General features: G+C 42.7%; 1 protein-coding gene across 8 annotated transcripts in view; it reads right to left on the bottom strand.

Moving 5' to 3' along the window:
• Window positions 1–19,092, bottom strand: part of LOC139555257 (MAP7 domain-containing protein 1-like) — a 71,966-nt gene extending 52,874 nt beyond the window's left edge. For 3 of the 8 annotated variants that reach the window (XM_071368910.1, XM_071368914.1, XM_071368915.1), the window contains exon 1: window positions 18,649–19,074. In XM_071368910.1, the coding sequence (XP_071225011.1) occupies window positions 18,649–18,715 (67 nt within the window). In that variant the 5' untranslated portion in view covers window positions 18,716–19,074. Of the gene's footprint in view, window positions 1–18,648 lie in introns of all 8 variants that reach the window. The other 5 variants (XM_071368909.1, XM_071368908.1, XM_071368907.1 and 2 more) reach the window with 3 other exon arrangements.
• Between the last annotated feature and the right edge of the window lie 7,533 nt (window positions 19,093–26,625).

The following is a 26,625-nucleotide window of genomic DNA, read 5'->3' as shown; positions in this document are numbered from 1 at the left end:
CAGACAGACCTCATCATAATGTCATACTTCCTCCATAAAGGTGCTGTCATTAGTGCAGGGCATGATGGGAATGAAAACAAGGGTACGTGCATGAACATAATAACACTGGAGAGAAATAATAGGATTTGAATTTGTTGATGTTTAAGAGAAAGGAGGAAAAGAAAGAGGGGGAGATATACTGCATCTTTACATAAAAATCTACAGATTTGTCTATTCTCACATTCACATCATTCAGCAGACACCCATTTCCTGCTGACATGCTACCGTGTCCTGGGTGGCATTCCAGAGCGGTTGCTCCAACTACCTTCTATTTGTTTTCATATAAACAACGTTAGCCATATTATGAATGAGCATGCTGAATGGGAGATCTGGGCCCTGCCCTAAGACGCCTCAGCTAGGCTGGCTGGCTGGCAGGCTGGCTGACTGGCTGGCTGGCAGGCAGGCAGGCAGGCTAATCTCAAATATAAAATCTATTTTGATTTGTTTAACACTTTTTTGGTTACTACATGATTCCATATGTGTTATTTCATAGTTTTAATGTTTTCACTATTATTCTATAATGTAGAAAATAGTAAAAAATAAAGAAAAACCCTTGAATGAGTAGGTGTCCAAACTTTTGACTGGTACTGTGTGTGTGTGTGTGTGTGTGTGTGTGTGTGTGTGTGTGTGTGTGTGTGTGTGTGTGTGTGTGTGTGTGTGTGTGTGTGTGTGTGTGTGTGTGTGTGTGTGTGTGTGTGTGTGTGTGTGTGTGTGTGTGTGTGTCAGCATGCATGCGTGCATGTGTGATAACAGAATAAAAGCTTGAGATGTGGGTGTACAGCACGTGCTGTGCGTCATACCAAGTACAGTATATATCATGTGAGATACAAAGCTGTGATACATGTGCAATAACAAACACATGCTATGTATGTGACACTATGCGAGAACACATGCCATGGCTCATCACAGCCACTTCAAAGTTCTAACTAATAGAACAGGCCATGTGAGCAGCACCTCCCTAGCCTGGCGAATTGTTCCGCTGCCCTGTCGTTCACTACTGTACATACTTCAGTCTGAGACTGCCATCATTGAAGTTTTTTGTGGTGACGAGAGGCACGAGGGGCGTTGTACAAAACAAAGTCGTCAGCGATTGGATCGTCGCTAACCAATAAGAGTATCAAAGCCAATGACGAATTTTCCAACCGCCACTTTATTTGGTATTTTATTAGGATCCCCATTAGCTGTTGTAAAAGCAGCAGCTACTTTTCCTGGGGTCCACACAGAAGATGAAACATGACATAATACAGAACATTAATAGACAAGAGCAGCTCAGAACAACAGAACATATATTTTAAAAAATGGAACACATAACCTACATATCAATACACAAACTATCTAGGTCAAATAGGGGAGAGGCGTTGTGAGGTGTTGCTGTATCGGTTTTAAAACCAGGTTTGCTGTTCATTTGAGATGGAAGGGAGTTTCATGCAATAATGGCTCTATATAATAATGTACGCTTTCATGAATTTGTTCTGGATTTGGGGACTGTAAAACGGCCCCTGGTGACATGTCTGGTGGGGTAAGTGTGTGTGTCAGAGCTGTGTGTAAGTTGACTATGCCAACCATTTGGAATTTTCTACACGTTTCTTATAAAATGAAGAAGTGATGCAGTCAGTCTCTCCTCAACTCTTCGCCAAGACAGACTGGCATGCAAAGTGTTTGTATTAGCCCTCTGATTACAATGAAGAGCAAGACGTGACGCTCTGTTCTGGGGCAGCTGCAGCTGAACTAGGTCTTTCTTTGCAGCATTTGACCACATGACTGGAGGACTTGCTTTTTGGAGTGTGGTGTCAAAAAAGCAGAGCATCTCTTTATTACAGACAGACCGCTCCCCATCTTTACAACCATTCAATCTATATGTTTTGACCATGACAGTTTACAATCTAAGGTAACACCAAGTAATTTAGTCTCCTCAACTTGTTCAGCCACACCACTCATTACCAGATTCAGCTGAGGTCTAGAGCTTAGGCAATTATTTGTACCAAATACAATGCTCTTAGTATTAGAGATGTTCAGGACCAGTTTATTACTGGCCACCCATTCAAAAACTGACTGTTAAGAGTTTCAGTGACATCATTAGCTGTGGTTGCTGACACGTATATTGTTGAATCATGGACACACAGGCTTTGTTTAATAACAGTGGCAGGTCATTGGTAAACATTGAAAAGAGTAGAGGGCCTAGAGAGCTGCCCTGCGGTACACCACACCTTACATGTTTTACATTAGAGAGGCTTCCATTAAAGAAAACCCTCAGAATTCTATTAGATCTTTAGCTCTGAATCCACGATATGGCAGAGGTTGAAAATCCATCAAATATAAGTTCTCAACAACAGGTTGTGGTTAATAATATCAATAATATCAAAGGTTGCACTAAAATCTAACAGTACAGCTCCCACAATCTTCTTCTTATCAATTTCTTTAAACCAATCATCAGTCATTTGTGTCAGTTGAGTGCCCTTCTCTATAAGCATGTTGAAAGTCTGTTGTTAATTTGTTTACAGAAAAATAGCATTGTATTTGTTCAAACACCATTTTTTCCAACAGTTTACTAAGAGCTGGCAACAAGATGACAGGGTAGCGGAATAACTTTTGCTTCCCTCCAGGCCTGAGGACAAACACCTTCCTCTAGACTCAAATTAAAGACATGACAAATAGGAGTGGCCATAGAGTCAGAACCATCCTCAGTAACTTTCCATCTAAGTTGTCAATGCCAGGAGGTTAGTCATTATTGATCGATAACAATACGTTTTCCACCTCTCCCACACTAACTTTAGAAAATTCAAAATTACAATGCTTTTCTTTCATTATTTGTTTTTTAATGTATTATTACGATAGCTCACTGTTTGTTGTTGGCATTTCCTGCTTAAGTTTGCCCAAGTAGTAATCCACGTGTTCTGGTTCTGACCCAACCTATCGGGAATTGCCAGGGACCTCACGATACGATATTATCATGACACTTAGGTGCTGATACAATATGTATTGCAATTCTCACGATTCTGTATTTATTGCAATTCGATCCTGCAATTCTATTGCGATTTGATGTTCCAAACCTATTGCTCACTACTATGTCTGCTGCAGAGAGACAAGAGAGAGAGCATGAGAAGAGAGTTTTGATCAGTCAAGGAAATAAAAGAGCTGAAAACATGGTGTCTCACTATTGAAAACAAAGATGGAGAACAAGCTATAGGATGAGAAATAGTTTTGGAGCAGGTACAACTGACTAGCGTTAGCTAACGCTACCTAGTGTCGATACTTGGCGATACTACTAAATCGATACTTGCCGTGAAATATTGATATAATATCGTCCCAAAATAATATCACGATATGTAACTGTAGCGATTTTTTCCCCCTATCACTAGTAGCCAGGCAAGCACATCTCTGGGTAATGAGAAACAGTGAGAAACATTTACTTAGATCTCATAAACACAGTCAATACTCATTAGATATGCTGCTTCATGGAGACTAGCTAAAGCTGCTGCTGCCAGAGTAATGACTGCTGACACTGCTGTGTTTATGGACTAAGTAGGGCATACTGTAGCAAGCAGAGCAGAGAGCAGGAAGCAGAGCAGAGCAGAAAGCAGAGAGCAGAGCAGAAAGCAATGCAGAGAGCAGGGCAGAGAGTAGAGAGCAGAAAGCAGAGAGCAGAGCAGAAAGCAATGCAGAGAGCAGAGCAGAGAGCAGAGCTAGCAGAGTGATGGTGACTTGGCAGAGCGTGGAGAGTGACGGGTGACGGGAGGGGGGGGGGGTGACGGGGGACATGTTTAATGGTATCAAGTGAAGCCAGCAGGGCATGCCAGTCTCACTGCTCAACAGTCCTGTCTCAACCTAACTTCACACAGTGTTGTCTCAACCTAGCTAGGGAGTCAAGTATGATTCAATCAGTACTTTATCAAAGTGTTCCATTTTTATGCCAAAAGTATTCATGTATTTGACATAATAAAAAGCAGCGATTAATGATATTAACACAGAGCACTGAGATGCTTTTACACATCTGACAGATACTCAACACTAATTACCCAGATGAGATGAGAGGACTCTACTTAAGAACTGACATTCAATTCATTCAAGAGGGAGAAAGTAAACAACTATTTAACAGAGTGTGTGTTTAAACCCATAGCCATGTTGAATTGACCAGGCTGTCGTTGGGTATAGGTGGGCAAGGTGAGACAAGGGTCAACACAACAACAACAACACCCAGCAGAGCCAATATGATTCACAGCAGAACTGATCAGATCTAAAAGATATCTCTGCAGGAAAGAAAATGGAGGACAGAGGAGGAGAGAGGATGACAGAGGATGACAGTGGAGGAGAGAGGAGGACAGTGGAGGACAGAGGAGGACAGTGGAGGACAGAGGAGGACAGTGGAGGAAAGAGGAGGACAGTGGAGGACAGAGGAGCACAGAGGAGGACAGAGGAGGACAGAGGAGGACAGAGGAGGACAGGAGAGGACAGAGGAGGACAGGAGAGGACAGGAGAGGACAGGAGAGGACAGAGGATGACAGAGGAGGACAGAGGAGGCAGACGGCGAGTGTTTCACTGTTTTCCTGGAACAGACAGGAGGTGACAGGAGGTGACCTTGTTCCTGGGGCTGCCAGAGAAAAGACGTGACAGAGGGGAAAGAGAAAGTCTACGTCCCAAATGGCACTCTATTCCCTATGTAGTGCACTCCTTTTTACCAGGGCCCATTCGGCTCAGGTCAAAAGCAGTGCTCTATATAGGGAATAGGTTGCCATTTGGGACGCATTCAAAACCACAGACACACAGGAGGCCAACTTAGCCTCGGCAGGTAGGCAATCACAGTTCAATCATTGTAATGTAAAAACAGTGTGGCGTCATTATAGAGATAGAGAAGGTAGTCGATTGAGTTGTGGACCGACGGAACAAAAGGAAGCCCTGTTACAATCAACCCACTATCACAAATGATTGTGAAATAAACACAAATTACTTGTCAATTTTTTTTGTGTCTCTGTGGTTGTTGTTGTTGTTGACGTATTGTTGCATATAACGTGAAGGTCGAGCAACCCAAACATTGCATGTCCGAATCACATGATGGACAACTTTAGCATTTTAGCTAATTAGGAACTACTTACCACTTTTTAACTAGTTAGCTGGCATTAAGCTAACCCTTACCCCTTACCTTAACCCTTTAACTACTTAGCTAGCATGTTACCTAACCCTAACCGTAACCCTAACCCCTAGCTAACGCTAGCCACCTAGTTAACCTAGCTAGCTAATGTTAGCCACAACAAATTGGGGTGGCAGGTGGCCTAGTGGTTAGAGTGTTGGGCCAGTAACCGAAAGGTTGGTGGATTGAATCCCCGAGCTGACAAAGTAAAAAACTGTCATTCTACCTCTGAACAAGGCAACCCACTGTTCCTAGGCCGTCATTGTAAATAAGAATTTGTTCTTAACTGACTTGCCTGGTCAAATGGAAAATTAAATTAGTTATGAAGAAAATTGTGTATTAGACAGGAAGGCACAACGGAGAAAAAAATAGTGTGGTGGACATTTTTTTTCTTTGTTGTGCCTGTCACGATTATCACATCTATTTCAGGATAATCTGCGATAGTGGTTACAGTAGATCCCTGGATCAGAGTTCTGCCTGCTTCTCTCCTGTGGTTCTGCTTGAAAAATAAAGGATGCAAGGACCAGGGATATTATTTGTAAATAACCAAAAGAAAATGGTTGCACAGTCACAGGTGGATGACTATCAACCCAGAGAACGGTGGGGTATTTAATCAGATCAACACTCGCAAGGCCGCAGGGCAGTACGGTATCCCAGGGTGCGTTCTCAGAGCATGCACAGATCAATCGGCAGGCATATTCACCGTAATTTTCAGTCTGTAATGTTCAACTTCTCCTTGTCCCAGTCTGTAATCCTCACGTCTTTAACTGACCACCATCATTCCTGTTCCTAAGAACTCTAAGGCTTCATGCCACAATGACTACTGCCTTGTATCACTCACATCTGTAATCATGAAATGCTTTGAAAGACTGGTTATGGCACACATCACCTCCATCATCCCAGACACCTTTGAGACCCACTCAAATTTGCAAACCGCCCCAACAGATCCATAGACAACGCAATCTCAATTGCACTCCACACTGCCCTCACCCACCTAGATAAGAGGAATACCTGTGTAAGAAGGCTGTTCATTGACTACAGCTCAAAGTTCAACACCGTTGTCCCTTCAAAGCCCATCACCAATGCTTAAGACCATGGGACTGAACACCGTCCTCTGCAACTGGATCCTGGAATTCCTGACGGGCCGCCCCCAGGTGGTGAGGGTAGGCAACATCACCTCCACCACGCTAACTCCCCTCCTATACTCCCTGTTCACCCACAACTGTGTGGCCATGCACAACTCCAACACCATCATTAAGTTGCTGACGACACAACGGTGGTTGGCCTGATCACCGGTGACGATGAAACAGCCTACTGGGTAGAGGTCAGTGATCTGACAGTGTGGTGCCGGGACAACAACCTCTCCCTCAATGTCAGTAAGACCAAGGAGCTGATCGTGGACTACAAGAAGGGGGGGGGGAGGCATTCCCCCATCCACATCAACGGGGCTGCAGTGGAGTGTGTCGAGAGCTTCAAGTTCCTCGGTGCCCAAATCACTAAGGACTTAAAATGGTCCACATATAAGCGTTACAGTTGTGAAGAAGGCGCGACAGCACCTCTTCCCCCTCAGGAAGTTGAAAAGGTTTGGCATGGGCCCTCGAAACCTCAAAAAGTTTTAAGAATGCATCATTGAGAGCATCATGACCGGCTGTATCACTGCTTGGTGTGGCAACAGCACCACCCTCGATCGCATGGTGCTACAGAGGGTGGTGCGGAAAGCCAGAACATCACTGGGACATAGCTCCCTGTCATCCAGGACCTCTATATCAGGCGGTGTGAAAGGAAGGCCCGGAAAATTGTTAAAGACACCAACCACCCAAGCCATAGACTTATTCTCTCTGCTTCTGCACAGAAAGCGGTACCAGTGCCTCAAGTCTGACACCAACAGGCTCCTGAACAACTTCGACCCCCAAGCCAAAAGACTGCTAAATAGCTACACAAACTATCTGCCCTTTTGTTAGATTTTTAGGGTCTCTATACACACCGACAGGACTCTTCACACTCACGCACAATGACACTCCAACACACACACACACACACAATTTGATCACACATACATAACATTAACATGCACACACATGTATACTGACTCTACACATACAATCATCATTTACGCTGCTGCTACTCTGTTTATCATTATCCTGATGCCTAGTCACTTTACCCCTATACATATATCCCTCTGTCACCCCAGGATCCCTGCACATTGTTAATATGGTACTGGAACTGACCCTGTATACGGCTTACTTACTTTCTCGTGTTCTTCTTATTTCTCGTGTGTTTTTTGTTCTACCTCATGTTATTTTTTAGTATTACATTGATATTGATGAATGCGTTGTTGGGTTTAGAGACTTGCAAGAAAGTTCTCCCTGTACTTGTACACGTGACATTAAAACTTGAAACATGGCTACAGGACAACGGGGCAGGACAACGGGGCAGGACAACAGGGCAGGACAACAGGGCAGGACAACAGGGCAGGACAACAGGGCAGTAGAACAGGGCAGGACAACAGGGCAGGACAACAGAGCAGTAGAACAGAGCAGTACAACAGGGCAGGACAACAGGGCAGGACAACAGGGCAGGACAACGGGGCAGTAGAACAGAGCAGTACAACAGGGCAGGACAACAGGGCAGTAGAACAGGGCAGGACAACAGGGCAGGACAACAGGGCAGGACAACAGGGCAGGACAACAGGGCAGGACAACGGGGCAGTAGAACAGAGCAGTAGAACAGGGCAGGACAACAGGGCAGGACAACAGAGCAGTAGAACAGAGCAGGACAACAGGGCAGGACAACAGGGCAGGACAACAGGGCAGGACAACAGGGCAGGACAACGGGGCAGTAGAACAGAGCAGTACAACAGGGCAGGACAACAGGGCAGGACAACAGGGCAGGACAACAGGGCAGGACAACAGGGCAGGACAACGGGGCAGTAGAACAGAGCAGTACAACAGGGCAGTACAACAGGGCAGGACAACAGGGCAGGACAACAGGGCAGGACAACGGGGCAGGACAACGGGGCAGGACAACGGGGCAGGACAACGGGGCAGGACAACGGGGCAGGACAACGGGGCAGGACAACGGGGCAGGACAACGGGGCAGGACAACGGGGCAGGACAACGGGGCAGGACAACGGGGCAGGACAACAGGGCAGGACAACAGGAAGAAATGTTCTGGTTCACAGCTGGATAGCACTTCCCCAGAGCAACACTACAGAGCTCTAATATAATTGTGGACTATACAGTGCATTCAGGAAAGGTATTCAGACCCCTTGACTTTTCTTGTTTTTTTTGTTACGTTACAGATTTATTCTAAAAGGGATTAAATTGTTTTTGATCACAAAAATATTTAAAAAAAAATATTTTAACGTTTTTTATACATTTGCAAAAAATTATAAAAACCTGTTTTCGCTTTGTCAATATGGGGTATTGTGTGTAGATTGATGAGAAAAAAAACATGTTTTAATCAATTTTGGAATAAGGTTGTAACGTAACAAAATGTGGAAAAAGGACCTTACTAACTAACAGATTCAACAGGCCCTATAATGAATATGATGGATCACCTTACTTCCTGGATCTGGATCCAAATAATAATAATAATAATAATAATAATAATACATTATATTTATATAGTGCTTTTCAAGGACCTAAAGTCACTTAATACAATTTTTAAAAAACAGGCAGAAGTGAAGATTGAATGAAACTACAATAGATTGAATATTGTTCTTACAAAACGAGAACAAAAATGGAGAAATATGAAACTATGAGAACAAAAATATCCAATAACTAGGCCTATGCTTCAACAGTAGCTCAAATTAAACCATGCATATTAAAACACTATACTGTGTGTTTAGCAACACTAATTAGTGAGTAATCTGCATAAATATGCATGTAACCACACTTTAAAAGCAAATTAACATGAGAAGCATGGACTAGATAAAATGCATTGTCTTCTTAGCCATTGTCTTTCCATCTTAATTATTCACATTGTGACCCCCTTTTTCCTGCTACTTCGAATTACACACATCCTGCTTTTAACTCAATCTAAATCTGTGATGCAGTTTCACAGAAGAAAAACATAATCGAACACACACCTTTATCTGTTAAAATCAACCAAATGTATCAACCAAATTCCTTTTGTAGCTTAGGTACATATTCCATCAGATGTTTCTGTATTTCATTTCCAATAAATTTGGTTATATTTCTAACTAACAGTTTTCATTTTGTCATTTAAGGTTACTGCGTGTAGATGTGTGACAAACAAAATAAATGTAATCCATTGTAAATTCAGGCTGTAACACAACAAAATGTGGACGAAGTCAACGGGGAGGGAAAACCACCTGAAGGCACTGTAGCTGTATTTCTTAAGTACCGAATATTGAATTGGCTACAATGGGAAATCCTAGTAGTCACAAAGCAGAGTTGAGGCACCTACTACAGCCCCCCCAACTGGCATATCATGTTAAACTCATGACTGTTTTCTTTTAATCTGTAAGGAAGCATTTAAATAAAATTGGATCTTTGGGTAAGAAAGGTAGTAACAAGGGAACGGATGAGGCAATAGTTTACCGGTAAAAACAATAGAATTTTAACATAGCTCATAGTCAGACATCAAAGGTTTTCCTCAGGTTCAACAGTCTTCTTGACATCCCTGTCACTGACGGCCATTTTCGGCTCATGGGGAGCTCTTATATTCAAATCCAAGGCAAGAACATTTCTTAGATTTTTTACAATGTTTTGTTGTCTTGTGCTATTTTGTTTGTCGGGGCACAGTGGCTCGTTCAAGCATCTGGGAGTGATCATGGGAATGACGCAGCTAAGGTTGCAAAGGGAGGCTACTGGAACTTTCCAAGTTTACCAATAGAATAACCAGTGCTTGGGCCTCCCGAGTGGTGCTAGAGGTGTCACTACAGACCGGGGTTCGATCGCGGGCTGTGTCAGTCGTCAGTTGAACGGTGTTTCTTCCGACACATTAGTGCGGCTGGGTTCCGGGTTAAGCGGTCGGGTGTTAAGAAGCGCGGTTTGGCGGATCATGTTTCGGGGGACTCAAGACTCGACCTTCGCCTCTCGAGCCCGTTGGGGAGTTGCAGCGATGAGACAAGATTGAAATTGGGGAGAAAAAGTGGATTTAAAAAAATGACAAATAATAAAAATAATATTAATACTAATAGAATAACCAGTGCTTGACTTGGATGAAAGAGGTGCAGGAGTTGTCTTTTTCCAAGTCCTTCACAGAAATGATCAAATGGCATTATACTATAGAGACCTCTGATTATTCACTGTTAAGGGTTCATACGCATTTTGACAGATGGAATTCCATGACTTTTCCACGACTTTTAACCACATTTCCATGACCAATAATTGGTGGTGTCTATGTAGCGTACATGAAAAGGTCAGCATAGCAGAAGGCTGCTGGTTTCTGATCCCATGTAGGCCTACGATCTCCTGCCTTTGTGTCCTTGATCAAGGCACTTAACCCCTCACTAATGAGAATAACTACACTGTTAGGCTACTGTATAAAACACATGTGGTCAACCCTCCACCTGGAGAGCTACTGGGCCTGCAGGCTTTTGATCCAACCCTGAAACACACCTGAGTCTGCTTATCAAGGTGGTGTTGTGCAGCTGATGGTTAGGCTACAGTGTGGTGTGTTAGACCAGGGCTGATGGTTAGGCTACAGTGTGGTGTGTTAGACCAGGGCTGATGGTTAGGCTACAGTGTGGTGTGTTAGACCAGGGCTGATGTTTAGGCTACAGTGTGGTGTATTAGACCAGGGCTGATGTTTAGGCTACAGTGTGGTGTATTAGACCAGGGCTGATGTTTAGGCTACAGTGTGGTGTATTAGACCAGGGCTGATGTTTAGGCTAGTGTGGTGTATTAGACCAAGGCTGATGTTTAGGCTACAGTGTGGTGTGTTAGAGCAGGGCTGGAACAAAAGCGTGCACAACCAGTAGCTCTCCTGCAGGATGGTTGACCACCTCAATATAAAACATTGCAACATTCCAATCAAAAAGTTTAATGTCTTTATACAAGTGTTCCCTCATTAAATGAATCAGGAATAATATGGATAAGGCAGGCTACTTCAAAGCAAGGTTGCTTAACTAAAACATGTTTATCTATAACCTTAAGGCTAAAATATTCATGTTTTAAAGGAGGTCTATGCACAGCATGGAAGTTATTTGTTATCTAGGCTATTCTTAGTATTATTTTTTATGTTGTCGGAATGACATGGCTAGTCTACTGTTTAAGAGGGGAACTCCAGCTTTCCAATAGCGCGGTCAGATTTATTTCTCAACAGTGCCGGGTGAAAAACCACAACGAGTCAACAACATTAATACTTATACTGTAGCTAAACAGTTAACTAGCGAGACAGCTTGTAGTACGCCAGTGGCTTCAGAAAGCATTCCCGCCCCTTTACTTGTTCACCATTTTGTTGTGTTACAACTTCCAATTAAAATTGATAACATTGAGGTTTTGTGTCACTGAACTACACACAATACCCCATCATGTTAAAGTGGAATTTTGTTTGTAGAAAGTTTTTGACATTAATAAAAAGATGAAAAGATGAAAAAAAATAACAATTCGCATAATAAGTTGCATGGACTCATTCTGTGTTGAATAATAGTGGTTAACATGATTTTTTTAAATGACTACCCCATCTCTATAGCCCACACATACAATTACAGTGCCTGACATAATTATTGGGACAGGGAAGCTTTTTTTCTTCTTTTGTCTCTAACCTTCAAAAGTTTGAAATCAAACAATGACTATGAGGTTAAAGTGCAGAATGTCAGCTTTATGTGAGCGTATTGCCATCCATATCAGGTGAACCGTTTAAAAATTAAGCACTTTTTGTACAGAGTCCCCCCATTTTAGGGGAGCAAAAGTATTAGGACAAATTCACTTATATGTGTATTAAAGTAGTAAAAAGTTAAGTATTTGTTCCCATATTCATAGCATGCAATGACTACGTCAAGCTTGTGACTACAAATGTGTTGGATGCATTTGCTGTTTGTTTTGGTTGTGTTTCAGATTATTTTGTGCCCAATAGAAATGAATGGTAAATAATGTACGGTATCGTTTTGGAGTTACTTTTATTGTAAATAAGAATATGTTTCTAAACACTTCTACATTAATGTGGATGCTACCATGATTACGGAAAATCCCGAATGAATCGGGAATAATAATGACTGAGAAAGTTACAGATGCAAAATATCATACCCCCAAGACATGCTAGACCAGGGGTGGGCAAACTTTTTGGCTCGAGGGCCACATCGGGATTTTGAAATTCAACGGAGGGATGCATTTTTTGGGGGACCAATTGGTTGTTCAAATCTATTTGCGGGGGCCTCCCAAGTGGCGCAGCGGTCTAAGGCACTGCATCGCAGTGGCGTCACTACAGACCCGGGTTCGATCTCAGGCTGTGTCACAGCTGGCCGTGACTGGGAGACCCATGAGGCGGCGCACAATTGGCCCAGCGTCTCCGGGTTAGGAGAGGGTTTGATAGGCTGAGATTTTCTTGTCCCATCGTGCTCTAGCGACTCCTGTGGCGGGCCGGGCGCATTGCACGCTGACACGGTCGCTAGGTGTACAGTGTTTCCTCCGACACATTGGTGCTTCTGGGTTAAGCGGGAATTGTGTCAGGAAGCAGTGTGGCTTGGCAGGGTCGTGTTTCGGAGGACACACGGCTCTCGACCTTAAATCGGGGAGAAAAAAGGGGCAAAAAAATATATAATAATAAAAAATACAAATGTTGATGTCTCGTGGGCTGGATTGAAGTGCTCGGCGGGCCATACTTTGCCCCCCCCCCCCTTTGTGCTAGCCTCTCACAATAACAATAACAGGGGAGGTTAGATTTTTTTGTGGGGGGGGGTATGATATTTGTGCGTCTAACTTTCTCACGCATCATTATTCACGGTTCATTCAGGAAACATGATTAATTACAAATAGAATGAAAAAAGCTGTAATATTATCCTAAATATAAACCATCAACTTAGCGAATCCCATTGGTGTTTAATATGAGGGTTTCAGCATGAAATCGAGAGTTTGGGACTATAAGGTTGTATCTGCATTTAATGTCCAAATGTTGTTATTGACATAGCCTTTTTCTATTTCTGTCACAGAATTCCATTGTTTATCCCTTCCTATATGTGTAATAGAATTTCTTGACACAGTAAAATTGATCTCTGAGGAAAATATGAGAGGCCTAGAGACATGATAGGATTCCTCAGTAATTAAAAACAGACATTAGAATCTTACATTAGTCATCAATGACTTCAGTGTTTCACAACGGGAACGGAAACGTGAGCCCGTCTCTGGATACCAGATACCATCCCAAATAGCACCCTATTCCTTACATAGTAACCTACTTTTGACGAGAACCCAATAGGGACTAGGGTGCCATTTGGGACGTCCTCTAAGGCGATGACCTCGTCTGTCTCTATACACTACAGGATGTCTCTAGGCACTACAGGATGAAGCTCTTCCTCTAGTTCCTGTGGGAGAGGTCAGTGACCATGGCCTTGATTTATACCAGCTTGAGCTGCACGGTGAGTGTGTGTATGTGGCTGCTACTGCTCGCTGACGTGGAGCGCTCTGGGCTCGGTTTCCCGATAGCGATGGAACTTTAGCTTCTGAGTGTTTTAACGATGCGTCGTTCCTGCAACGGCCGAAGACGTAACATGCGTTTCTCAAAACACCAGCAGAGAGAATGTCCGCTAAGTGCGTCGTGGAGACATATGTCGATACTGATAGGATCGAGAGAAGAAGAAAGAAAAAGACAGCGATGCTCTCAGATCAGCTATTACCATTCAAATCTTACCTTAACATTATAATTATTCCACAATACTGACGACGCATCAGCTCCTAGAAAGATATTATTATTATTGGCGGCAAATATTGAGGCGACGTATTCTAATATATGTCGCCTCAATAAGGATGCATTAAATCAAGCTTTGGCACGTAATGTTGCTACACACCATGAAATATATTGAGGAAAAAATTACAGACAGTAGCCTACAATTAGCAAAATAATAAAATCAAAACCTGTTTTATTTCTCACATGCGCCGAATACAACCTTACCGTGAAATGATTACTTACAAGCCCTTAACCGACAATACAGTTCAAGAAATAGAATTAAGAAAATATTTACTTTAAAAAATATATATAATAATATAGATCTCAATTGAATGAACATGACATTTATTTAAATATTATTTAGTTATATGCCTATGTGGCCTGTACTGTTAATTATCTTTTATATTTGGTCATATGGGGGGGGGTTTTAAACATTGTTTTATCCTTGTTTGTAACAATTCCAATGACATTGTCAACTTTTGTATTTATAGTCAGCTTAGTTCGGTCACAGAGAAACAGACATCTTGATTCTATGTTTAGCAGATATATTCTATGTAGGCCTGTATCTAATGAAACACTTAGCTGTTGTAAAGTGGTCTGAGGCAGTCAGTCGGTAAAGAACAAGCGTTTTCAAGTGCAACTTTAGTAACAATGGTTTTGGGAAACAGCTCTGAGATGTAACGCTGCTCCTATGAAGGTTTTAACCATGAATCTTAGCCTTAGCCATGTTTCTACATCTGCATTGCTTGCTGTTTGGGGTTTTAGGCTCGGTTTCTGTATAGCACTTTATGACATATGTTGACGTAAAAAGGGCTTTATAAATACATTTGATTGATTGATTGATTAAAGGGTTACTTCGGGATTTTGGGAATCGCCAGAGTCAGATGAACTTATGGATACCATTTTTATGTCGCTGCATCCAGTATGAAGGAAGTTAGAGAGAGTTTTGTGAGCCAATGCTAACTAGTGTTAGTGCAATGACTGGAAGTCTATGGTATCTACTAGCATGCTATCAGTTACCATGTACTTCCAGTCATTACACTAACGCTAGTTAGCAAGTGCGCTAAAGCTAGTTAGCAACTTCCTTCAAACTGTACACACAGACACATAAAAGTGGTTTCCACAAGTTCATCTCACTCTTGAGAAGGAGAGAAAAGGCTTCATTGCCAAAATCCTGAAGTATCCCTTTAAGATGTTTTTAGGAAGCTGAGCCCAGATCTGTCTGCCTGAGAAACAGACACCTCCCTCCCTCCCTTCTCAGACGCCTACTGACCCAGCTAATGCCACAATAACATCCCTAGCTACCCTCCTAACCCGTCACTCCCTCCTGCTCGCTCGCAGCAGATATGACCCTCTGGAAAAGAATACCTCACATTCTAACATGGCCCTTCCACACCCATCCCAACCCCTCCTCTCCCGAACGCACAGACAAACACAGTACCCCTGGCAATGGGAGACAAAACTGAAACTGAGAATTTCAACATGTCTGACTAAAGGAGAAATGAGAGAAGGTACTTTGTTATTTTCCGTAGTCAGTCTACCCCTCTAAATCAGCCCCTCTCTTAGCAGTAAATGTAATGGACGCTATAGGCTAAATACAAGGTAATCACAACACGGTATGCAAAATGTAATCTTAATCATGTGTATTACAGTATGCAGTAATACATCACCAGTCACGTGTATTCACATGATGACAAAGCCATTTGTTTTTCAACTGTTTTAATGAGAGAGAATGAGGGAACTTCTGTGTGGGGGGTCGCCCTGAAGGCCAAATCTACGTATCCGTCCCAAATGGTATCCTATGCCTATATAGTGCACTACTTTGGACCAGAGCCCATAGAGCTCTGGTCAAAAGAAGTGCTCTATGTAGGGGATAGGGTTCGATTTGGGACACAGACTACATTTCCAGGCCAACTGTGATCTTGAATGTGGGCCAGGAACATTGCATCAGGAAAACTTTGAGAGAGTGGAAGAGGGTCCACGTCAGTCCACGTCCCATGATTACTTCCACAGAAGAGAAGCTCTATTGTCTTGGAGCTCTATTCAAAGTTCTCCAGTTTAAAAACAAATTTGCAACCAAGAAGATAACCTAAATAAAATCTGTGTTTTGAAACGTAAAAACTTTTGTCAGTTCAGATCGTGACTGATAGTAGGCCTTATATACCACGGAACAGACTTACAAACACTTGCAGTATACTGCCAGTCCTCGGGATTTCAGTGATATCATATACAATACCACACATGTTCAAAAACACTTTCTGTCTGTATTAAACAAAAGCTGATTCATTGTCTTGACGAGGAAACGGGTGCCTCACTGCCTTTCCTTTTGTGGTCCCAAATGGCACCCTATTCCCTTTACAGTGCACTACCTCTGACCAAGGTCCATAGGGCTCCAGTCAAAAGTAGTGCACTATAGAGGGAATAGGGGGCCATTCGGGATGTAACCCTTTTGTGAGCTGCAAACAGAGCTTCTTTGAACGTCATATCTTGGAGGGGCTTGGTCTCATGGCTGCCTCAACTACAAAGCCACTAATGTTGCTCTACAAGAGGACTCTGGTGCTTGTCTCTCTGTCTCAATGTCATGGTGACCCTCTAGCACCCGGGGCTTCACATAGCTAACCAGAGGAGCCCTATCCCTGAAGTGTCCCTCTACAGTCTACCCGGCATCATGGCACTGCTCCAAGAGAGATGACAGGAGGTCAAGGGGAGCGTCTAACTCCAATAGGGTTGCGTCCTAAATGGCAGCTTATTACATACAAAGTGTCTTTCTGTCTCTTTCTCTGTCTGTCTGTCTGTCTGTCTGTCTGTCTGTCTGTCTGTCTGTCTGTCTGTCTGTCTGTCTGTCTGTCTGTCTGTCTGTCTCAGTGCTGGAGGTCAAATCAAACACCAGCCACAGGATAAGAGAAACAGGGTTCTCCTGTCACAGCGCTGGAGGTCAAATCAAACACCAGCCACAGGATAAGAGAAACAGGGTTGTCCTGTCTCAGTGCTGGAGGTCAAATCAAACACCAGCCACAGGATAAGAGAAACAGGGTTCTCCTGTCACAGTGCTGGAGGTCAAATCAAACACCAGCCACGGGATAAGAGAAACAGGGTTCTCCTGTCACAGCGCTGGAGGTCAAATCAAACACCAGCCACAGGATAAGAGAAACAGGGTTCTCCTGTCACAGCGCTGGAGGTCAAATCAAACACCAGCCACAGGATAAGAGAAACAGGGTTCTCCTGTCACAGCGCTGGAGGTCAAATCAAACACCAGCCACAGGATAAGAGAAACAGGGTTCTCCTGTCACAGCGCTGGAGGTCAAATCAAACACCAGCCACAGGATAAGAGAAACAGGGTTGTCCTGTCTCAGTGCTGGAGGTCAAATCAAACACCAGCCACGGGATAAGAGAAACAGGGTTCTCCTGTCACAGTGCTGGAGGTCAAATCAAACACCAGCCACAGGATAAGAGAAACAGGGTTCTCCTGTCACAGTGCTGGAGGTCAAATCAAACACCAGCCACGGGATAAGAGAAAGTCTGTGACAATGACGATGACGCAAGCATTCTCTCCTGAATCGCAGCTTCCGGCCAGTGTTGACCATAGTACCATGCTTCTGGAATGATGAAGAGCTGCAGCACAGCAGTTCTGCCTCCATCAAGTGCCTGGCTTCCTCATCAAGAGGAAGAGCAGGGTTACCCTTACCAGCCTCCAGTGACCAAACCATCCACAAGGCTGGTGGAGGGGTAGACTAGAGGAATACAACAGTGTATTACTGTACATCCCAATATGTTAGCCTATTCTTCACACCATCAAATCACCATTCAAACACAAATGTTAATACAAGGCATTATGATGGCCAAGATAACACTGCTATCAGCTGGTTCATGACTAGAGGTTTGTAATCAGACCAGGCCAGACCACTGCTAGCTCTGGTCCAGGGCGAACGTGCACTACGCCTTGGACCAGAGCTAACCGACTGCATGGGCCAGGTTTGCTGGTGGAATAATATTGTTTGTTACCAAGGTGCTGGTCTGCTATGGTAATCTATTTTGAGGTATAGGGTTTGACGCTGACAACAACTGGACACTATAAAGACACCAGCAGATTTCCAAAGTCAGGTTAATTTGATAACGGCATTGTTTGTTTCTGGTGCTGGATTGGTTCATTGGTAATGGATGGTAATGTAGAATACATATAGGTTGAGGTATTTCCCAGCTCTCTGGCCAAGGAAAGATGTCAGGGCATTTTGCACTATTATGAACATGCATCTTACTGGTCATTTAATCGGGATAGCAGGTGGCCAAAAGGCAACAAAAAACCGGCATTGCTGCTTTGGTGAAAAAAGGTCTGTTAGGAATAGTAGGCTATCAATCAATAAGATATCAATTACGTTGTTGTTTTAAATTCATGTTTATGTGAATGCCTATTCAAATGGTGGCCTGTTGATTTTGATTGAACAGATCAAACAGAATGCTTTGGCATGCGCAGGCACATATATTTTATCAACACGTACATGAATACCAACACATTTACTCCAAGCATTCAATCCCCCCCACTGTTGAAATATATTTGATTGTTCATTTGATCCTTTAGCCCCGCATTACGTGTGGCTAATGTGTCCTATGTAGGCGAGTATAAAATAACTTACATTTATCTGTTAATGTCAGTTTCTCCTCAATTCTTTTCTCAAGATCGTTGTATTCCATTTTTTCCATTCAAGCGATTGTCAGTCCCTTTCCAGTTGCAGTCATTCCTCAAATATATCGAAGGACAGGAAGGGGAAAAACTCTCTGTATACTCAGATCACCAACATGCTCTTCGTAAATCCAAGAGGGAACGGTAGGGAACAAAATGATAGAATAACTAGACAGAAAAACGGGTGAGAAAAATCACGATGACAAGTAGTCTATGTACGTCTCTCTTATTTACCCTTGAACTACAGACCCTGTCACTGTCAGATCATATTGTTTGACAAATTAATATCAACAGAGTTGACCAACGAAAAAGTCCGAGCTAGGCAGAGACTTAATCGTAGCAATAGGACTGCTTGTGGAATATCTGTGCCGGACAGCCGCTGTCTGCCTCTCTGATTGACTGTACCATCTATCTTACCAGGGGTAAGCAAAACCCGGTGCACCTACTGATCAAAATAATTTAACCGACAAAATGTTACCAAATGTTAAACACGTCTCGATAATTGATTTACAGTTGCATTTTTGTATACTTACAGTAGTATATGGGTTTGACGGGGGAAATGGGAGAATATATCGAGCTTGCAAAACAATGATCCCCCCTGTTAGAAATGGTTGCAGCCATCAGATATACACGCTGAATACTCAAAGCAATGTATCTATCTATCTGAGGAGCCCACAGAAATATGTGCTATAGCCATAATAACAGTTTAATGCAGCATTATTAACATGTCATTCATCAAAGGAGGGTTCTTAACATGGATCTCTTGAATTCAGATGAGCTGCCCGTTGCAGTTGGACCTGCATGTTTTCTCATATGGCTTGCTCTTTATTTTTTTATGTGAGCCAATCAATGGATGGAACGAATAGTCTCACGTGAATCATTTCTGTTTTAATTCATTTAGTCGGCAGTATGACATTGTGACTTGGTCGTTAAGAATTAATGCGACCTTCTTTTTCACTGTAGGGTTACACATTTATCCTGCAGTCAGAGGTTGGAGTCTGGTGTCTATTTTCCTATTAGGTAAGGCAGGGTGAGCGAGTTAGGCCTGGAACAGCCCTGTGACACAAAGACACATTACAATGAGTGGAACTTCTACTGGATTCACTTACTTTTGCGACTAGGTTTAGACCTACTAAAGCACTCTGAAATATAGCCTATCATACATTTTTGGATGGGATGGAAAATTACAGTACATCACATGACCAAAGTAAGTAATCATCAGTATTGTAACACCATAAAACAATGGCCTACTTCAATTTCTCCATTATAGATTGTTAGTCCAATGATATGTGCCCTATATTCTGAAAACAATCTCCCCGTGTGGTTTGGTCCCTTGTGTAAAAACTATTAGTCTGTGTATGGACTAAACTACTGAAAGAGCTGCTTCCTGTGCTTGGCCCTCCTATGTTGAACATAATAAACGGCTGGCTTTCTGTACAGCACTTTGAGATATCAGCATAAATACATTTGATTTGATTTATGGAGGACTCATTTATGATTTTTTTTTTTTTTAATAGTTCCAACCACTTGTCCTTTTTACAACGCTTTTAATTCAAAATGAGGTCAATTACAGATGTTTCAAGATAATCTTCATAATGTATGTCTCTGTACATCCATGTCTCATACAGTAATATAATAAATAATACTATATGTCATTTACCAGATGCTTTTATCCAAAGCGACGCATGCATACATTTTACGTAGAGTGGCCCCAGCGTCATTGGTAGGATTGGTCTCTTATACACTGTAAAGATTGATATTGACATTAACAACTGCCTGTTAGATGTACATGATGTATGGCAGTATTCTAGTGTAAAATCCTAAACCAGCACACAGGAATACTATTACTAATAGTATAGAGATTCACCTTCTCTTCGCCTTTGTAAAACATTCTGCATTTTGCGTCAACACCATGCAGCAGTAGACTCTGCTAAACCACTGCAGATACATTCTTCTGCTAAACCTCTGCAGACTCGGAGAACAGGGACAGTTCATGTAACATGTCAGAATGCTTTGAATACAGGCAAAATGCATTTCTGGGTGTTGAGACACAAATAAAAAATGCATGACCCACTTAGCGCAGTACAAATATTCCAGAAAGTGTTTACAAGCTTGAGAATCGGAACTGAGGGCAACATCTCAACAAACTATCATGGTCCAAACACACCAAGACAGTCGTGAAGATGGCACGACAACACCTTTTCACCCTCAGGAGACTGAAAAGATTTGGCATGGGTCCCCAGATCCTCAAAAAGTTCTACACCATCGAGAGCATCCCGACCGGTTACATCACCGTCTGGTATGGCAACTGCTCGGCATCTGACTGTAAGGCGCTACAGAGGGTAGTGCGTACGGCCCAGTACATCACTGGGGCCAAGCTTCCTACCATCCAGGACCTATACACTAGGCGGTGTCAGAGGAAGGCCCAAAAAATTGTCAAAGACTCCAGTCACCCAAGTCATAGACTGTTCTCTCTGCTACTGCGTGGCAAGCGGTACCGTAGTGCCAAGTCTAGGTCCAAAAGGCTCCTTAACAGCTTCTACCCCAAGCCATAAGACTGGTGAACAATTAATCAAACCCAACAATGCAGTAATCAATATCAATGTAATACTAAAAATAACAAGGTAGAATAAAAACACATGAGAAATAAAAAGAACACGAGAAAGTAAGAGAATCCATCAAGATGAATTGTGTTAGGGAGGATTAAATACACCATCAAGATGAATTGTGTTAGGGAGGATTAAATACACCATCAAGATGAATTGTGTTAGGGAGGATTAAATACACCATCAAGATGAATTGTGTTAGGGAGGATTAAATACACCATCAAGATGAATTGTATTAGGGGAGATGAAATACACCCAGATTAATTGTATTAGGGGAGATGAAATACACACAGATTAATTGTATTAGGGGAGATGAAATACACCATCAAGATGAATTGTATTAGGGGAGATGAAATGCACCATCAAGATGAATTGTGTTAGGGAGGATTAAATGCACCATCAAGATTAATTGTGTTAGGTGGGGATGAAATACACCCAGATGAATTGTGTTTGGGGAGGATGTTGCTGATCCATCTAATGAATACTACCCATAGAAATATAATTACTAGAAAGGCACAAGCCCATCAGACTGCAGCAGTTTACTTTTGTAGTGATTCAATTTCTATGGCATTGCCTCTCTCAAACCCATCAACAGCCTATCCAAGGCTGGCAGCACCGGCATCCATAATGGAATTGGTTTTATTAGTATGAATTACACCACAGTGCCTGTGAGGGAGAAATACATGATTTAGTGGCGCACTAATGAGCTTTTGAGAAGCAGCAAGGACGAGAAGTAGGGGCTGGGGGAATGGACAGTCAATCACCCACGCCCATCCAAGATGAGGTAGGATCAGGCTCGATTGTTAAATAGTCTCTCCCTTTCTCTCTCTCAATTCAATTCAAGGGGCTTTATTGGCATGGGAAACATATGTTAACATTGCCAAAGCAAGTGAAGTAGATAATATACAAAAGTGAAATAAACAATACAAATTAACAGTAAACATTACACTCACAGAAGTTCCAAAAGAATAAAGACATTACAAGTGTCATATTATGTATTTATACAGTGTTGTAACGATGTGCAAATAGTTAAAGCACAAAAGGGAAAATAAATAAACATAAATATGGGTTGTATTTACAATGGTGTTTGTTCTTCACTGGTTGCCCTTTTCTTGTGGCAACAGGTCACAAATCTTGCTGCTGTGATGGCACACTGTGGTATTTCACCCAGTAGAAATGGGAGTTTATCAAAATCGGGTTTGTTTTCAAATTCTTTGTGGATCTGTGTAATCTGAGGGAAATATATGTCTCTAATATGGTCATACATTTGGCAGGAGGTTAGGAAGTGCAGCTCAGTTTCCACCTCATTTTGTGGGCAGTGTGCACATAGCCTGTCTTCTCTTGAGAGCCAGGTCTGCCTATGCCGGCCTTTCTCAATAGCAAGGCTATGCTCACTGAGTCTGTGCATAGTAAAAGCTTTCCTTAAGTTTGGGTCAGTCACAGTGGTCAGGTATTCTGCCACTGTGTACCCTCTGTTTAGGGCCAAATAGCATTCTAGTTTGCTCTGTTTTTTTTGTTAATTCTTTCCAATGTGTCAAGTAATTATCTTTTTGTTTTCTCATGATTTGGTTGGGTCTAATTGTGTTACTGTCCTGGGGCTCTGTGGGGTCTGTTTGTGAACAGCTTGCTTAGGGGACTCTTCTCCAGGTGTATCTCTCTGTAGGTGATGGCTTTGTTATGGAAGGTTTGGGAATCGCTTCCTTTTAGGTGGTTGTAGAATTTAACGTCTCTTTTCTGGATTTTGATAATTTGTGGGTATCGGCCTAATTCTGCTCTGTATGCATTATTTGGTGTCTTTCTCTCTCTCTCTCTCTCTCTCTCTCTCTCTCTCTCTCTCTCTCTCTCTCTCTCTCTCTCTCTCTCTCTCTCTCTCTCTCTCTCTCTCTCTCTCTCTCTCTCTCTCTCTCTCTCTCTCTCTCTCTCTCTCTCTCTCTCATACACTACAAGGCACTTATACATATGTACGGCCAGTTAAGACATTATGCGACAGTGTTTTCAGGTTAATTAATACATTCCATAATTTCCTTCATTCTTCTCTTATTTCTTGCTCCCTGAAAGTTCCTGTTTGAGAATACTGTAAATGCAACAATGCAGTGCATTCCACCAGGCTCCAATTCATGTTTGTGCTGTCTTCAGTATGAAAATAGAATTGATGATTCCTGTCATGATTCCTGAGGGCTTGTGTCCCACTGCTGATACAAACAGCCATTACGTAGCCAATTCTTCCACAAATCATCCCATTAATGTTTAGCAGCTATACAAAAGGAAGATGGATACATGAATGGGTTCTTTGTTGAGCTGAGGATGATTTTAAGACACTTATGACCATGTTAAGACACTTATGACCATGTTAAGTCACTGATGACCATTTTAAGTCAATGATGACCATGTTAAGTCACTGATGACCATGTTAAGTCACTGATGACCATTTTAAGTCAATGATGACCATGTTAAGTCACTGATGACCATGTTAAGTCACTGATGACCATTTTAAGTCAATGATGACCATGTTAAGTCACTGATGACCATGTTAAGTCACTGATGACGATGAAAGAATAACCATCCTACATGTAGGTTCCACTTGTGCTAATCTCCATCCACTCATCTATCCCTCCAGTCGTCCATCCATCCGTCCATCCATCCATCCATCCATCCACCCACCCATCCACCCATCCATCCATCCATCCATCCACCCACTCATCCACCCATCCATCCATCCATCCATCCATCCATCCATCCATCCACCCATCCATCCGTCCATCCATCCATCCATCCATCCAGGCTATTGTAATGTTCGTCGTATGGAGGAAGAGAGGAGGACCAAGGTGCAGCGTGAAAAGTATCCATTTTAATAGAATACGTAACAAACAAACAAAATAACGATAAACGAGAATAACATGAAACAAAACAGTTCTGTCTGGTGCAGACACACAAAGACTGAAGACAACCACCCACAAACCCCAACAGAAAACAGGCTACCTAAATATGGTTCCCAATCAGAGACAGTGACTAACACCTGCCTCTGATTGAGAACCATATCAGGCCAAACACAGAAACGGGAAAACTAGACACACAACATAGAATGCCCACTCAGCTCACGTCCTGACCAACACTAAAAACAAAGAAAACACAAAAGAACTATGGTCAGAACGTGACAGCTATTGCACATGAATAATTAAAGCACAGCTACCAAACTCAACCAATCAAAGCCTCTCACAATCCCACCAGGAGGCAAATCACAATTAACAATAAAACGGAGGTTCTAATTTTGTTAACCACATCGAATCACTATGAGATGGAATAAAATCATGTCTCCACACTCCAGTAAGTATCTCTGGCACTTTTTAAACGTCTTATGCAAATCGCTATGAATTAATTGCACCATATTGTGCCCGTAATCCACTGATGTACTTCCAAGTCACAGATATAAGATTAGGCTGACACAATTAGCTCTACCATGAATATGATGGAAGATGCCCTCAGCCACCCCATCACATTAGCACCATTCTGTGGATACTCCAAATGATGAATCCTACAATACAATTGCATCTCTCGTTCCTTTTGTTTTTGCTGATAACTATCAGTAACTTCAGAGCCAAATCTAATTAAAGTGATGAATTAAGGGGTTGTTGCTCTTTTTATTTTATAAAACCTCATAAATGTACTTTCCTTAGTTTCAAGAAAGAACGGTTATTGGCTCATGCTGAGTATGTATCATGCCTGTCGGTGCTCTCATGTTTATTTCTATTGGCTAAGAAGTATGGCAATAGAGAGTGAGATTACAGATATCAGCGTTAAATTGTAACTAGGTTTAGGGTCAGTCAGGTGTCTCGCTGCACACCTACTTACCATACAGTACCAGTACATGGGGATAGATCTCACAAGAATACGCAGACATTCCCAAATGCACACACTCACAACAAAAGGCTGTCTCAGGAAGGGCCCCTTTGAATGAACATGCTAAGACAGCTCCCATAAAGCCAGAGGTATGTGTTCCAGTGTCTCTGTCCCCTTTGGCACTTCAACTACAACACTAGTGGCTTCAGACAACAGCAGTTGAGCCAATAGTTTAAATGTCAGGAAATAAATCCACCGGGGGCAGCTGAAATCAAGGTCAGAGTAGGTAATGCCTCTCTTGAGACCCCCAGATCTCAAAGCTTCCTAATAGTCTAAAACCTACTCTCCCAAGTTTTTATTTTACAAGATTAATTTGTTTTCCTAAAAGTCTTTCAGACCAGTGGAAGACGAGAGGAGTAACAAAAGCAGGGAGCTCAGACAGAAGCCTTGTTTTGGGAGTGAAAGTCATATAACCTGTGGTTTGGTTTTACAGGGAGTGTTTTAGTGGACAGAATATTGAATTGTCTGAATATACAGTATCTGCAGCTGTTCTCCTCAGTCTCACCCCTAAATCAGACCCCCCTACCCAGTGTCTCACCCCTAATACAGACCTCCTCCCCAGAGTACCACCCTTCATACAGACCCCCCCCCCCCCCCCCAGAGTACCACCCTTCATACGAACCCCCCCCAGTGTCCCACCCTTCATACAGACCCCCTCCCCAGAGTACCACCCTTCATACAGACCCCCCCCAGTGTCCCACCCTTCATACAGACCCCCTCCCCAGAGTACCACCCTTCATACAGACCCCCCCCAGTGTCCCACCCATCATACAGATCCCCCCCCCAGAGTACCACCCTTCATACAGACCCCCCCCAGTGTCCCACCCTTCATACAGACCCCCTCCCCAGAGTACCACCCTTCATACAGACCCCCTCCCCAGTGTCCCACCCCTCAGCACGTCCCCAACAGTTGCTTTGGCTATGTGGTCTCGTGTGCCCAGCTGTTATTGGGGCGTACCGCTGACAGCACGAGGCCTAGCAGTTGTCAAGGACTACTGTACCATTACTGTGAATCCTCGCTGCATTACTGGACAAAAAACATGTGTTTCTCCTTAAGGATATATGGAAATACAATTACTGAATATATGGCTGCATCAAGTGAGTTGTATTTTTGTCTTTAGTCACAGTAAAACACATGCACATATAAAACCTTCCTCACATGCAGACAGAGAAACAAACTTCCATACCAAGCCACTCAACCGCAATAACATTTTACATGAAGTACACTGATAAATATGCACAAAGTGTTGTGAGAACACGTGCAAAAAGACCCACAGAAAAAGCAATGTGAGTGTCCTCGGGTGCTTCGTGTAAGTTCTTGGAGTGATTGTATAAGAAAGACCACTTTGATGGTTCATAGAAAACCTATGAACAGAAAAGACATGAAGTTCAATCAATATCCTCTTTACTGAGATGAAAGTTAAACA

This window comes from Salvelinus alpinus, chromosome 26 (assembly GCF_045679555.1).
Source record: "Salvelinus alpinus chromosome 26, SLU_Salpinus.1, whole genome shotgun sequence".
Lineage (NCBI taxonomy): Eukaryota > Metazoa > Chordata > Actinopteri > Salmoniformes > Salmonidae > Salvelinus > Salvelinus alpinus.
This window is presented reverse-complemented; position numbering and strand designations above follow the sequence as displayed.